Genomic DNA, 13,348 nt, shown 5'->3' with positions numbered 1-13,348 from the left:
AAGGGCAATTATGATGCTTGGAGAAGTAGGCTGCAAGTATTGGGCAATCTGGATAAGTGAATCTTGTTCAAGGAACAGCGTGTTCTTGATAAGTACGTACCGGTCAGGCAGGGAGGAAGGCGTTGAGCGAGGGAACCGTGGTTTACAAAGAAGTGGAATCTCTTGTTAAGAGGAAGAAGGAGGCCTATGTGAAGATGAGGTGTGAAGTTTCAGTTGGGGCGCTTGATAGTTACAAGGTAGCAAGGAAGGATCTAAAGAGAGAGCTAAGATGAGCTAGGAGGGGACATGAGAAATATTTGGCAGGTAGGATCAAGGAAAACCCAAAAGCTTTCTATAGGTATGTCAGGAATAAAAGAATGACTAGGGTAAGAGTAGGGCCAGTCAAGGACAGGGATGGGAAGTTGTGTGTGGAGTCTGAAGAGATAGGCGAGATACTAAATGAATATTTTTCGTCAGTATTCACTCAGGAAAAAGATAATGTTGTGGAGGAGAATGCTGAGACCCAGGCTATTAGAATAGATGGCATTGAGGTACGTAGGGAAGAGGTGTTGGCAATTCTGGACAGGCTGAAAATAGATAAGTCCCCGGGGCCTGATGGGATTTATCCTAGGATTCTCTGGGAAGCCAGGGAAGAGATTGCTGGGCCTTTGGCTTTGATTTTTATGTCATCATTGGCTACAGGAATAGTGCCAGAGGACTGGAGGTTAGCAAATGTGGTCTCTTTGTTCAAGAAGGGGAGTAGAGACAACCCTGGCTACTATAGACCGGTGAGTCTCACGTCTGTTGTGGGTAAAGTCTTGGAGGGGATTATAAGAGACAAGATTTATAATCATCTAGATAAGAATAATATGATCAGGGATAGTCAGCATGGCTTAGTGAAGGGTAGGTCATGCCTCACAAACCTTGTCGAGTTCTTTGAGAAGGTGACTGAACAGGTAGACGAGGGTAGAGCAGTTGATGTGGTGTATATGGATTTCAGTAAAGCGTTTGATAAGGTTCCCCACGGTAGACTATTGCAGAAAATACGGAGGCTGGGGATTGAGGGTAATTTAGAGATGTGGATCAGAAATTGGCTAGCTAAAAGAAGACAGAGGGTGGTTGTTGATGGGAAATGTTCAGAATGGAGTTCAGTTACAAGTGGCATACCACAAGGATCTGTTCTGGGGCCGTTTGTCATTTTTATCAATGACCTAGAGGAGGGCGCAGAAGGGTGGGTGAGTGAATTTGCAGACGACACTAAAGTCGGTGGTGTTGTCGACAGTGCGGAAGGATGTAGCAGGTTACAGAGGGACATAGATAAGCTGCAGAGCTGGGCTGAGAGGCGGCAAATGGAGTTTAATGTAGAGAAGTGTGAGGTGATTAACTTTGGAAGGAATAACAGGAATGCGGAATATTTGGCTGATGGTAAAGTTCTTGGAAGTGTGGATGAGCAGAGGGATCTAGGTGTCCATGTACATAGATCCCTGAAAGTTGCCACCCAGGTTGATAGGGTTGTGAAGAAGGCCTATGGAGTGTTGGCCTTTATTGGTAGAGGGATTGAGTTCCGGAGTCATGAGGTCATGTTGCAGCTGTACAAAACTCTGGTACGGCCGCATTTGGAGTATTGCGTACAGTTCTGATCACCGCATTATAGGAAGGACGTGGAAGCTTTGGAGCGGGTGCAGAGGAGATTTACCAGGATGTTGGAGGGAAAATCTTATGAGGAAAGGCTGATGGACTTGAGGTTGTTTTCGTTAGAGAGAAGAAGGTTAAGAGGAGACTTAATAGAGGCATACAAAATGATCAGGGGGTTAGATAGGGTGGACAGTGAGAGCCTTCTCCCGCAGATGGAAATGGCTAGCACGAGGGGACATAGCCTTAAACTGAGGGGTAATAGATATAGGACAGAGGTCAGAGGTAGGTTCTTTACGCAAAGAGTAGTGAGGCCGTGGAATGCCCTACCTGCAACAGTAGTGAACTCACCAACATTGAGGGCATTCAAAAGTTTATTGGATAAGCATATAGATGATAATGGCATAGTGTAGGTTAGATGGCTTTTGTTTCGGTGCAACATCGTGGGCCGAAGGGCCTGTACTGCCCTGTATTGTTCTATGTTCTATGTTCTATATGCAGTATATATCCTTATTAAATGGCAGAGCGGGTTTGAGGGGCAGCATGGCCGACACCTGCTCTTGATCAAAGACAGCCTTTTCTGTGATTGATACAGTGCAAAGGGCGGCACAGTGGCACAGTTCTTAGCATTGTTGCCTCACAGAGCCAGGACATGGGTTGAATTCTGGCCTTGGGCGACTGTCTGTGTGGAGTTTGTACGTTCTCCCTGTGTCTGCGTGGGTTTCCTCCGGGTGCTCCGGTTTCCCCCTACAGTCCCAAGATGTGCAGATTAGGTAGATTGACCATGATCAATTGTCCCTTATTGTCCTAAGTTGTGGTTACGGAGAAAGGGCGGTGGAGTGGGCTTAGGTACGGTGCTCTTTCAGAGGGTCGGTGCAGACTCAATAGGTTGAATGGCCTCCTTCTGCACTGTAGGGATTCTATGGTTCTATTCGAAGTGGCAAGGTCACATGAAATCGCAAGGTCATGGGATGGCCATTAATATTGGTCAATTTGGAGGGTGAGATTCAGGGAGGGAATGAGTGAAGCAAATTCAGAGGAGAAGGAGCACAATGAGTCAAGGTGGAGGTTGAAATCACCAAGGATGAGAAGTCAGTCAGTTCAGAGGCTGGGAGCAGAGGAGGATAATAGAGAATGAGGATGTTAATTGAAACATTAAAAGATTAGAACAAAGAGGAGTCACTCAAAGGAGGAGAAAGTATTGTGGGGTGGAGGTACAGACCAAGGTGTGATTTTGCAATAAGATCGTAGATCGTATGGAACGCAGGGTACCAAAGGGTACACTCAGCCTTTTCCCAGGGTTGTGGAATCGATAACTGGAGGGCATAGATTTAAGTTCAGAGGAGAAAGAATTAATGGGAATCTGAGGAGCAACGTTTTTACCCTGAGGGTGGTACGTATGTGGATGAGCAACCAGAGGAAGTGGTTGAGGCAGGAACATTGACAACATTTACAAGGCATTTGGACAGATACAGGGATAGGGAAGGTTTAAAGGGATATGGGCTAAATTCAGACAAATGGGGTTATCTTAGATGGGCTTTTTAGTTGGCATGGACCAGTTTGGGCCGAAAGGCCAGTCTCCGTGCTGTAGATTGTATGATTCTATGACACTGTCACCACAACAATCTGGCTGAGCTAAGTGCTAGAAGATAGGGTCAGGCAGAAAGGCTCCCTTTAGGCTGAAGATTTCAGCTGGATTCAGTGGGAACACAACACTTTCGTGCTCCATACAGCAAATGGACAGTACCTGGTTTACTGCCGGTTTATACTTCAGACCTGGTTTGTTCAGGATCAGCTCCAACTGTCTACGATTGAAATTTGATACACCAATCGACTTGACCAAACCAGAATCTTTCAACTCTTCCAAGGCCTAGAGCAAGTAAAAATCCGCAAACAATAACAAATTACTGTGAATGTTGGAAATCTGAAATCAGGGGCGAAATTCTCCCCCAACGGCGGGATGCCCACCGACTGGCGCCAAAGCCGGCGCAAATCAGACGGGCATCGCGCCGGCAAAAAGGTGCGGAAGTCTCCGCATCTTTGCCGGCCTAGCCCCAACATTGAGGGGCTAGGCTGACGCCGGAGGGATTTCCGCCCCGCCAGCTGGCGGAAATGGCGTTTGTTGCCCCGCCAGCTGGCGCGGAAATGCGGCGCATGCGCGGGAGCGTCAGCGGCCGCTGTCAGTTTCCCAGCGCATGCGCGGGAGCGTCAGCGGCCGCTGTCAGTTTCCCGCGCATGCGCAGTGGGGAGAGTCACTTCCGCCTCCGCCATGGTGGAGATCGTGGCGGAGGCGGAAGGGAAAGAGTGCCCCCACGGCACAGGCCCGCCCGCGGATCGGTGGGCCCCGATCGCGGGCCAGGCCATCGTGGGGGCACCCCCCGGGGTCAGATCGCCCCGCGCCCCCCCCCCCCCAGGACCCCGGAGCCCGCCCACGCCGCCTGGTCCCGCCGATAAATACCAGGTTTGATTTACGCCGGCGGGACAGGCAATTCCTGGGCGGGACTTCGGCCCATCCGGGCCGGAGAATCCAGCGGGGGGTCCCGCCAACCGGCGCGGCTGGATTCCCGCCCCCGCCCAATCTCCGGGAGCGGAGACTTTGGCGGGGGCGGGATTCACGGCGGCCAACGGCCATTCTCCAACCCGGCGGGGGGTCGGAGAATGACGCCCCAGACCTGAAACACTGGGTGGGATTTTCCTCCCACTCCACAGCGTCTTCTGCAGTGATGGATATTGGCTTGCCAGTCGCCGGTGGCAGGGTCTTCTGGTCCTGCCACTGTCAACACACCCTTACTACCACAAATCCCAGTTGCACTGTTGGCAGGACTGTGACATCCCGCCGGCTTGAATGTTCACTAGCTCGAATTTTTACTCTACTGGTGCTGACTGACCTGCTGAGCAATTCAAGCATTTTATGTTTTTATATTAAATAAAAATTGCTTTGATTTTCATTTTACCATTAGTGAACCAGATGGATTTTTACAACAATAAACAATGGTTTCATGGTCATCATTAATTAGGCTTTTAATTCCAGATTTCTTTTTTCATTTGAGCATTACCCTGGGTCTCTGGATTTTTAGTACAGAGACAATACATAGAACATAGAACATAGAACATAGAAAATACAGCACAGAACAGGCCCTTCGGCCCACGATGTTGTGCCGAACCTTTGTCCTAGATTAATCATAGATTATCATTGAATTTACAGTGCAGAAGGAGGCCATTCGGCCCTTTGAGTCTGCACCGGCTCCTGGAAAGAGCACCCTACCCAAACTCAACACCTCCACCCAACACCAAGGGCAATTTTGGACATTAAGGGCAATTTATCATTGGCCAATTCACCTAACCTGCACATCTTTGGACTGTGGGAGGAAACCGGAGCACCCTGAGGAAACCCACGCAGACACGGGGAGGACGTGCAGACTCTGCACATACCACTATGTCATTGCATTTCCACTGTCATGTATTCACTTTTGTGTAAAGGGAAACACCTCTGCTTTTACCAGATCAAACCATTCATAATATTATAATCATAATCATAACGCCTCAATCAAACAAACCCTCAGTCTCTTGAATAATGAGCCCCAGCCTGTTCAATCCTTCCTGTTAGGTGTAACACATGTTCACATTTCAGTCTCGTAAATATTTTTTGCTTTTTTATTTCATTCGTGAGTTGTGGACATTTCTGACAAGGCCAGCATTTGTTGGCTATCCCTAATTGCCCTTGAACTGAGTGGCTTGTTCAATCATTTCAAAGGGCATTTAAGAATTATGTGGGTCTGGAGTCATATGTAGGACTGGACCAGGTAAGGATGGCAGAATTCCTTCCCTAAAGGGCATTAGTGAGTCAGTTGGGTTTTTAGGACAATCATCAATGGTTTCATGGATATCATCAGACTTTTAATTCCAGTTTTATTGAATTCAAATTTCACCATCTGCCATTTCCCCAGCTCAATCCCTTTGAATCCTTTTTGCTATGAGGAGATTAGAATTGTTCAGTTCTGCAAATGGTCCAACTGAGGATCTGCAGAAGCTTAAGGGATGGCACAGTGGTTAGCACTGCTGTCTCACAGCACCAGGGACCCGGGTTCAATTCCGGTCCCAGGTGACTGTCTGTGTGGATTTTGCACTATCTCGTGTCTGCATGGGTTTCCTCCGGGTGCTCCGGTTTCCTCCCACAGTCAATGATCCGCAATTGAGGTGGATTGACCATGCTAAATTATCCATTAATGTCCAAAAAAGTTAGTTGGGGTTATGGGGTTGCGAGGTTAGGGTAAGGGAGTGGGTCTAGGTAGGGTGCTCTTTCAGAGGGTCGGTGCAACCTCGATGCATTGTGGGCCGCATGCCAACGCCAGATGTACCGCAGGTTGCCAACCAATGGCCTAAACCAGCAAAGTTTTTAGTCTGTTCCAGGAGCAACAGTCAAACAATTAAACACAATTAATACACAAAGTGAGGAATGGACTGATCTGATTGAACTTTTTCACGCAGAGTGAAGAACAACAAAGAACAAAGAAATGTACAGCACAGGAACAGGCCCTTCGGCCCTCCAAGCCCGTGCCGACCATGCTGCCCGACTAACCTACAATCTTCTACACTTCCTGGGTCCGTATCCCTCTATTCCCATCCTATTCATGTATTTGTCAAGATGCCCCTTAAATGTCACTATCGTCCTTGCTCCCACCACCTCCTCCGGTAGAGAGTTCCAGGCACCCAGTACCCTCTGTGTAAAAAAACTTGCCTCGTACATCTACTCTAAACCTTGCCCCTCTCACCTTAAACCTATGCCCCCTAGTAATTGACCCCTCTACCCTGGGGAAAAGCCTCTGACTATCCACTCTGTCTATGCCCCTCATAATTTTGTAGACCTCTATCAGGTCTCCCCTCAACCTCTTTCGTTCCAGTGAGAACAAACCGGGTTTATTCAACCGCAAGAATAGACAAAGGAACATAGGAATAGCAGAAGGTCCCTCCAGCCCAGTCCACCATTTGTTTATATTATGGTTGATCTGTGACCTAATTCTATATATCGGCCATCGCCCCGTAGCCTCAATAACTTTGGCTCACAAAAACTATCAAACTCTGGTCTAAAATTAACATGAGATCTGACATTAATTGCCATATTCTTATAGATCTGACTCTAACTGCAGCTATGCTTCCCTAGACCAAGACTCCCCAGCCAGAAGAAAACCTGCTCTCCTTCATATCTTGAAAACTTCAGTTAACATTCTAAATCCCAGACAATTCCACCTTAGCTTGTGTAATCTCTCCTCATAGCATAATCCTTGGAATCCAGGTATAATTCTGATCCATCTACATTGCACTCCTTCCAAGGACAAATATCCTTCCTAAGGCCGATGTCCAGAATTGGTCACGTATTCCAGGTGTCGTTCAAACCAGGCTTTGTAGCTGACTTCTACCTCCATGTGTACTATATAAAATAAAAACCAGCACTCTTTAAACCTTTTGATATTTTCTCAACATGTCCCTGATTACAAGGAGAGGTTGAGTAGACTGGGACTGTACCCGTTGGAATTTAGAAGGATGTGGGAAGGATCTTATAGAAACATATAATATTATGAAGAGACTAGATAGGTTAGACGTGGAGAGGTTGTTTCCACTGGCGGGTGAAAGCAGAACTAGGGGGCATAGCCTCAAAATAAAGGGAAATAGACTTAGAACTGAGCTTAGGAGGAACTTCTTCACCCAAAGGGTTGTGAATCTATGGAATTCCCTGCCCAGTAAAGCAGTTGAGGCTCCTTCATTAAATGTTTTCAAGATAAAGATAGATAGTTTTTTGAACAACAAAGGGTTATGGTGTTTGGGCATGAAAGTGGAGCTGAGTCCACAAAAGATCAGCCATGATCTCATTGAATGGCGGAGCAGGCTTGAAGGGCCAGATGGCCTACTCCTGCTCCTAGTTCTTATGTTCTTATGGCATTTTAACCATCCATAGAATCTCTACAGTGCAGAAGGAGGTCATTCAGCCCATCAAGGCTGTACTGATCCTCTGAAAGAGTACCCCACCTTGGTCCAGCCCCCAACCCCAACCCCATCCCCACAAACCCACCCAACCTTTGGACATCAAGGGCAATTTATCATGACAAATCCACCTAACCTGCACATCTTTGGACTGTTGGAGGAAACGGTAGCACCCGGAGGAAACCCACGCAGACACGGGGAAAAAGTGCAAACTCCACATAGAGTCCAAAGGTCGGAATCAAATATTTTTTTTAAAACTGCCAGAGCTGAGGATGGACAGAAATGTTGAAAACTACAGCACACAAATTATTGAGAAATGGAATGAATTAGTAGGAGAAAGTATGATTAAAAGTGGAATAATGAAAGGCTTATGATAGCATCATGTTGTGTAACAAGCTGAATGTTTTAACATAAATAATACCGGACATGTGTACAACAAGCTACCATTTATTGCACTCAACTTATAAGCAAGTGTAAATGTTGATCTAAAATTCATGTAGCATAAACTGGGCTCGGACTTCCCTGTTTGCTGTTGGCGTTTTGCTGTTGACCAGTTCTAAATCAACAAAAAGAAGCAACTTGCGCAACATGGAGAGGGGAAAATAAAGAACTGGTCCACCTTACCTCCCAAGTGGCACACAGGTCAGTTAGATGGTACAAATACTTCCCATTTTCATCTCGTGGGTAAATCACATCTCCTGGCTGCAGTGGATAAATACAAGGAATTACAACCGGAACAACTTACATTAATATAACACCTCTGATACAATTAAAATGTTCCACATTTGCTTCATCTCTTTATGGGGGCGAAACAAAAAATAAATAAAAATAAATAATAAAACAAAATATCACACCGAGTAGAGGAGATAGAATTGTACAATCATACAAAAGGTTACAGCACAGAAGGAGGCCATTCGACCCATCTTGGCCTTGCCAGCCCGAGGACATCCAGGTGCTCTTTCTAATCCCACCTCCCTGCACTCGGTCTATAGCCCTGTAGCTTACAGTACTTAAGGTGCAGGTCCAGGTAATTTTTAAAAGAGTTTAGGGTCTCTGCCTCCACCATCAACTCAAGCAGCGAATTCCAGACACCCACTGTCATCTGCGTAAAAAGGTTCTCCTCATGTCCCCTTTATGTCTTCTTGAATCTATGTCCCCTGGTTCTACCAAGAGGAACAATTTTATCCTGTCCACCCTATCTCATAACTTTGTACATGTTATAACCTGCCCAGATCCTATTGGAGGGGACAATTGGTTACCCCATGTACCTTGAGGAATCTGAGCTCTCCCAGTGAGGGAGGGGGGCAATCAATAGCAATGCAGCAATGTAAATAGAGCTGGCCAGTGTGGTACTGGTTAGACAGGAATCAGGAGTGAACGACTGGACCTGTGTACATATTGTTGTAAATAAAGTTACTTTCTGTTTGACTCTACAAACATGTGCTGGATTCTTTGTGGTCCTCACAAAAGTACACCTCAATTAAGACCCTCAGCCTTCTTTGTTCCAAGGAAAATAACCCCAGCCTATCCAATCTCTCCTCTTAGCTACACTTTTCGAGCCCTGGCACCATTCTTGTAAACCTTCTCTCCACTCTCTCCAGAGCAATAACATCTGTCTTGAAACGTGGCGACCAGAATTGCAGAGAGCATTCGGACAGATTATTAAAAGCTTGGTGAAAGAGAGATGCTTTATGGCAGCGCTTTTCAAACTTTTGTCCCAGGACCCACTTTTGCACCCTCACAATCCTCTTGCCTTGCTTGCCAGCAACTAGAAAATAGAAGAAACTCTCCTCCGTGATTCGGAGCCAAAAACAAGTACTTACAGGCACTTGTCGCCAAGAATACGTGCAGGGAACGTGACCTGCTCGCTGCTGCCGCTTCATGCCAGAAAGCTGCACACAGCCTCATTTCTTTCTTATTTAAAAGGTGGTGGTTGCTGCTTTTCTCAAAAGAAATGCTGGTAGTGGCCATTGGGCTTTTCTCCCACAATCGGGACCACCACTGGAACGACCTGACAGATCGCTCCGCGACCCTCTCGGCACCTGCCCGCAACCCATCCAAGGATCGTGACCCGCACGTTGAAAAACACTGTTTAAAGGAGTGTCATAAAAGGACGATAGAAAGACTTTGGGCGGGATTCTTCGACGGTGGGATCCTCCGCTTTGCCGGTGGCCACAATGGGAAACCCCATTGCTGGGACAGAGGATCCACTGCTGGCAGGGGTGTGCTGCACCAGAAAACAAATCTGGCGGGACAGACAATCCGCACTTTACTTTTTCCTTTCATAGGATGTGGGCTTCACTGACTGGGTCAGCATTTATTGACCATCTTTAATTGCCTTGAACTAGGGATGCACGGTGGCAGGGGTTAGCAGTGCTGCCTCACAGTTATTGCTCTGGTTCGATCCTGGCCCCAGGCTAATGTCCATGAGGAGTTTGCACATTCTTCCCGTGTTTGCATGGGTCTCAACCCCACAACCCAAAGATGTGCAGGCTGGTGAATTGGTCATGCTAAATTGCCGCTTAATTGGAAAAAAAATAATTGGTGCTCTAAACTTATAAAAATAAAATTGCCCTTGAACTGAGTGTCTCGCTCGGCCATTCCAGAGGGAAGTTAAGAGTCAACCACATTGTTGTAGGTCTGGAGTCCCTTGTAGTCCAGACCAGGTAAGGATGACAGTTTTCCTGCCTTAAAGGGCATTAGTGAACCAGATGGGTTTTTACAACAATAAATGATTTTTGTCTTAATCACTGTTACTGAGACAGCTTGCAATTCCAAATTTAATAAATTGAATTCAAACTCCAACATCAGCAAGAGTGGGATTTGAACCCATTGTCCCAGAACATTAACCTGGATTACCAGTCCAGTGACAATGCCGCTACACCACGGTCTCTCAAAGAAAGGCTTACATTTATCTAGCACCTTTCATGACCTTAGGATGTCCCAAAGTTATGGCCAATGAGGTACAATCATTATTGTAATAGAAGAAACACAGCATTAAAGGTTACATGCCGTAAACTCTTACAACAGCACCCTGTCGTTTATTAACGTGGTTCAGTAAGGTATATTGTCTATCTTCAAAGTTTGCCATGGGATCTTTCTAGAGAGGGAAATTAAACAGTATCTTTAGCTTCATACTTTTTCTGAATGGCAGCAATTAGCTCCAGCACTGGAGCAATCCCTCAGGACTGGGCGACTGCATGGTCGATTCCAGACTCACAGACCCTGGAGCACCAGCACAAATGAATTAACCAATAATTCATATAAGAACAAAGAACAATACAGCACAGGAACAGGCCCTTAGGCCCTCCAAGCCTGCGGCGACCATAGTACCTGCCTAAACTAAAACACTTACGGATCTGTGTCCTTCTATTCCCACCCTATTGTCCAGGTGCCCATCAAATGCCGCTATTGAACCTGCTCCCACCACCACCCAGGCAGTGCGTTCAAAATATTTACCACCCTCTGTGTGCCTCATACATCTGTTCTCAACTTTTCTCCACACACTTTAAACCTATTTGACCCTTGACTGCTCAATAAGTTATAACCACCAGGTTTGTAGATTAAACACAATAACTGTTTATTTATAACTGGAACAAAGTTGAAATATGCAATAATTATATCAGAATGATGGCCAGCTACTCTATACTTCCCCCATTTATCATCCCACTCTCTACCCAAACACACACAAGACAGACACACAACAAAGGAGGAGAAAATGATGAAAATAATAAGGGGATCAATATGAAATGAAAGATGAGTTCCCGTACCAGCCTCCCTGAACAGGCGCCGGAAAGTGGCGACTCGGGGCTTTTCACAGTAACTTCATAGAAGCCTACTCGTGACAACAAGCGATTTTCATTTCATTTCATTTCATTGCTTCCAATGTTGATGTCTTTGCAGCAAGCTGTCCTCCCAGGATGCTTAGGGATTGGAAAAACTGGTTGGATTGCTAACAAGGATCTTCTGGGAGGAATATTCTGTCAGAACTCCCAGGCTGTAGGATTCTCTCTGGGTAATTTTTATTAACCTGGGCTTTCATTGAGAGTATGCACCTTAGGCCTGTTCAATTCTCCAATTCAATCAGAATGACTAACAGCCTTGCTGAGATAAGAACAGAGTTCCCCACGTGATGCTTTAAAAAGGGTTTGTAAATAACTGACCCTGTCTGCAGCTAATAGCTGGGCTGAATCTCCCCGCAGTTCAATCTGGATGTGGAGAAAGGTCTTAACTTTGGATCTTCAGAAAGAACCCATCAGATGAGAGAGAGACCAGGGCTGTGGCCCTTCCACCTTCTGACCAAAATGCAAGTAAAACCTGGTGTCCCTAAGGAACATTCCAGAGACAGCAGAATCGATCACTGTCTCGTCCTCGAGAAGAACCAAGCTCTTGGAAATATCTCATTGGCCACCAGCCAATGTCAGACCAAACAGCACATCCTGCTGGAGGTTACTGTTTTTAGATGAAAGTTAAAGCTGCTTGATCGGTGTAGACTCGGTGGGCCTTTTGGCCTTCTTCTGCACTGTATGTACTACGATCTTAAAGACATTAACCATAGAATCGTAAAATCATAAGATTGGTGGAGTAGCAGATAGTGAAGGGGACGGTCAGAGAATACAGCAGAATATAGATAGATTGGAGAGTTGGGCGGAGAAATGGCAGATGGAGTTCAATCTGGGCAAATGTGAGGTGATGCATTTTGGAAGATCCAATTCAAGAGCGAACTATACGGTAAGTGAAAAAGCCCTGGGGAAAATTGATGTACAGAGAGATCTGGGTGTTCAGGTCCATTGTACCCTGAAGGTGGCTGTGCAGGTCGATAGAGTGGTCAAGAAGGCATAAGGCATGCTTTCCTTCATCGGAAGGGGTATTGAGTACAAGAGTTGGCAGGTCATGTTACAAAGAACAAGAACAAAGAAATGTACAGCACAGGAACAGGCCCTTCGGCCCTCCAAGCCCATGCTGCCCGACTAAACTACAATCTTCTACACTTCCTGGGTCCGTATCCCTCTATTCCCATCCTATTCATGTATTTGTCAAGATGCCCCTTAAATGTCACTATCGTCCCTGATTCCACCACCTCCTCCGGTAGCGAGTTCCAGGCACCCACCACCCTCTGCGTAAAAAACTTGCCTCGTACATCTACTCTAAACCTTGCCCCTCTCACCTTAAACCTATGCCCCCTAGAAATTGACCCCTCTACCCCGGGGAAAAGTCTCTGAATATCCACTCTGTCTATGCTCCTCATAATTTTGTAGACCTCTATCAGGTCGCCCCTCAACCTCCTGCGTTCCAGTGATAACAAACCGAGTTCATTCAACCGCTCTTCATAGCTAATGCCCTCCATACCAGGCAACATTCTGGTAAATCTCTTCTGCACCCTCTCGAAAGCCTCCACATCCTTCTGGTAGTGTGGCGACCAGAATTAAACACTATACTCCAAGTGTGGCCTAACTAACGTTCTATACAGCTGCAACATGACTTGCCAATTCTAATACTCAATGCCCCGGCCAATGAAGGCAAGCATGCCGTATGCCTTCTTGACTACCTTCTCCACCTGTGTTGCCCCTTTCAGTGACCTGTGGACCTGTACTCCTAGATCTCTTTGATTTTCAATACTCTTGAGGGTTCTACCATTCACTGTATATTCCCTACCTGCATTAGACCTTCCAAAATGCATTACATCACATTTGTCCGGATTAAACTCCATCTGCCATCTCTCTGCCCAAGTCTCCAAACAATCTAAATCCTGCTGTAT

At 46.3% G+C, this 13,348-nt stretch overlaps 1 protein-coding gene across 3 annotated transcripts in view; it reads right to left on the bottom strand.

The window, feature by feature from the left end:
- Positions 1 to 13,348, bottom strand: part of LOC140396085 (aldo-keto reductase family 1 member D1-like) — a 153,149-nt gene that overhangs the window by 74,732 nt on the left and 65,069 nt on the right. For 2 of the 3 annotated variants that reach the window (XM_072484182.1, XM_072484184.1), the window contains 2 exons: positions 8,215 to 8,292; positions 3,359 to 3,481 (listed from right to left, as the gene is read on the bottom strand). In XM_072484182.1, coding sequence (XP_072340283.1) covers positions 3,359 to 3,481; positions 8,215 to 8,292 — 201 coding nt within the window. The remainder of the gene's footprint in view (positions 1 to 3,358; positions 3,482 to 8,214; positions 8,293 to 13,348) is intronic. The other variant, XM_072484183.1, reaches the window with a different exon arrangement.

This window comes from Scyliorhinus torazame, chromosome 19 (assembly GCF_047496885.1).
Source record: "Scyliorhinus torazame isolate Kashiwa2021f chromosome 19, sScyTor2.1, whole genome shotgun sequence".
Lineage (NCBI taxonomy): Eukaryota > Metazoa > Chordata > Chondrichthyes > Carcharhiniformes > Scyliorhinidae > Scyliorhinus > Scyliorhinus torazame.
Note: the sequence above shows the minus strand (reverse complement) of the source record. Positions and strands in the feature narration are given on the sequence as shown.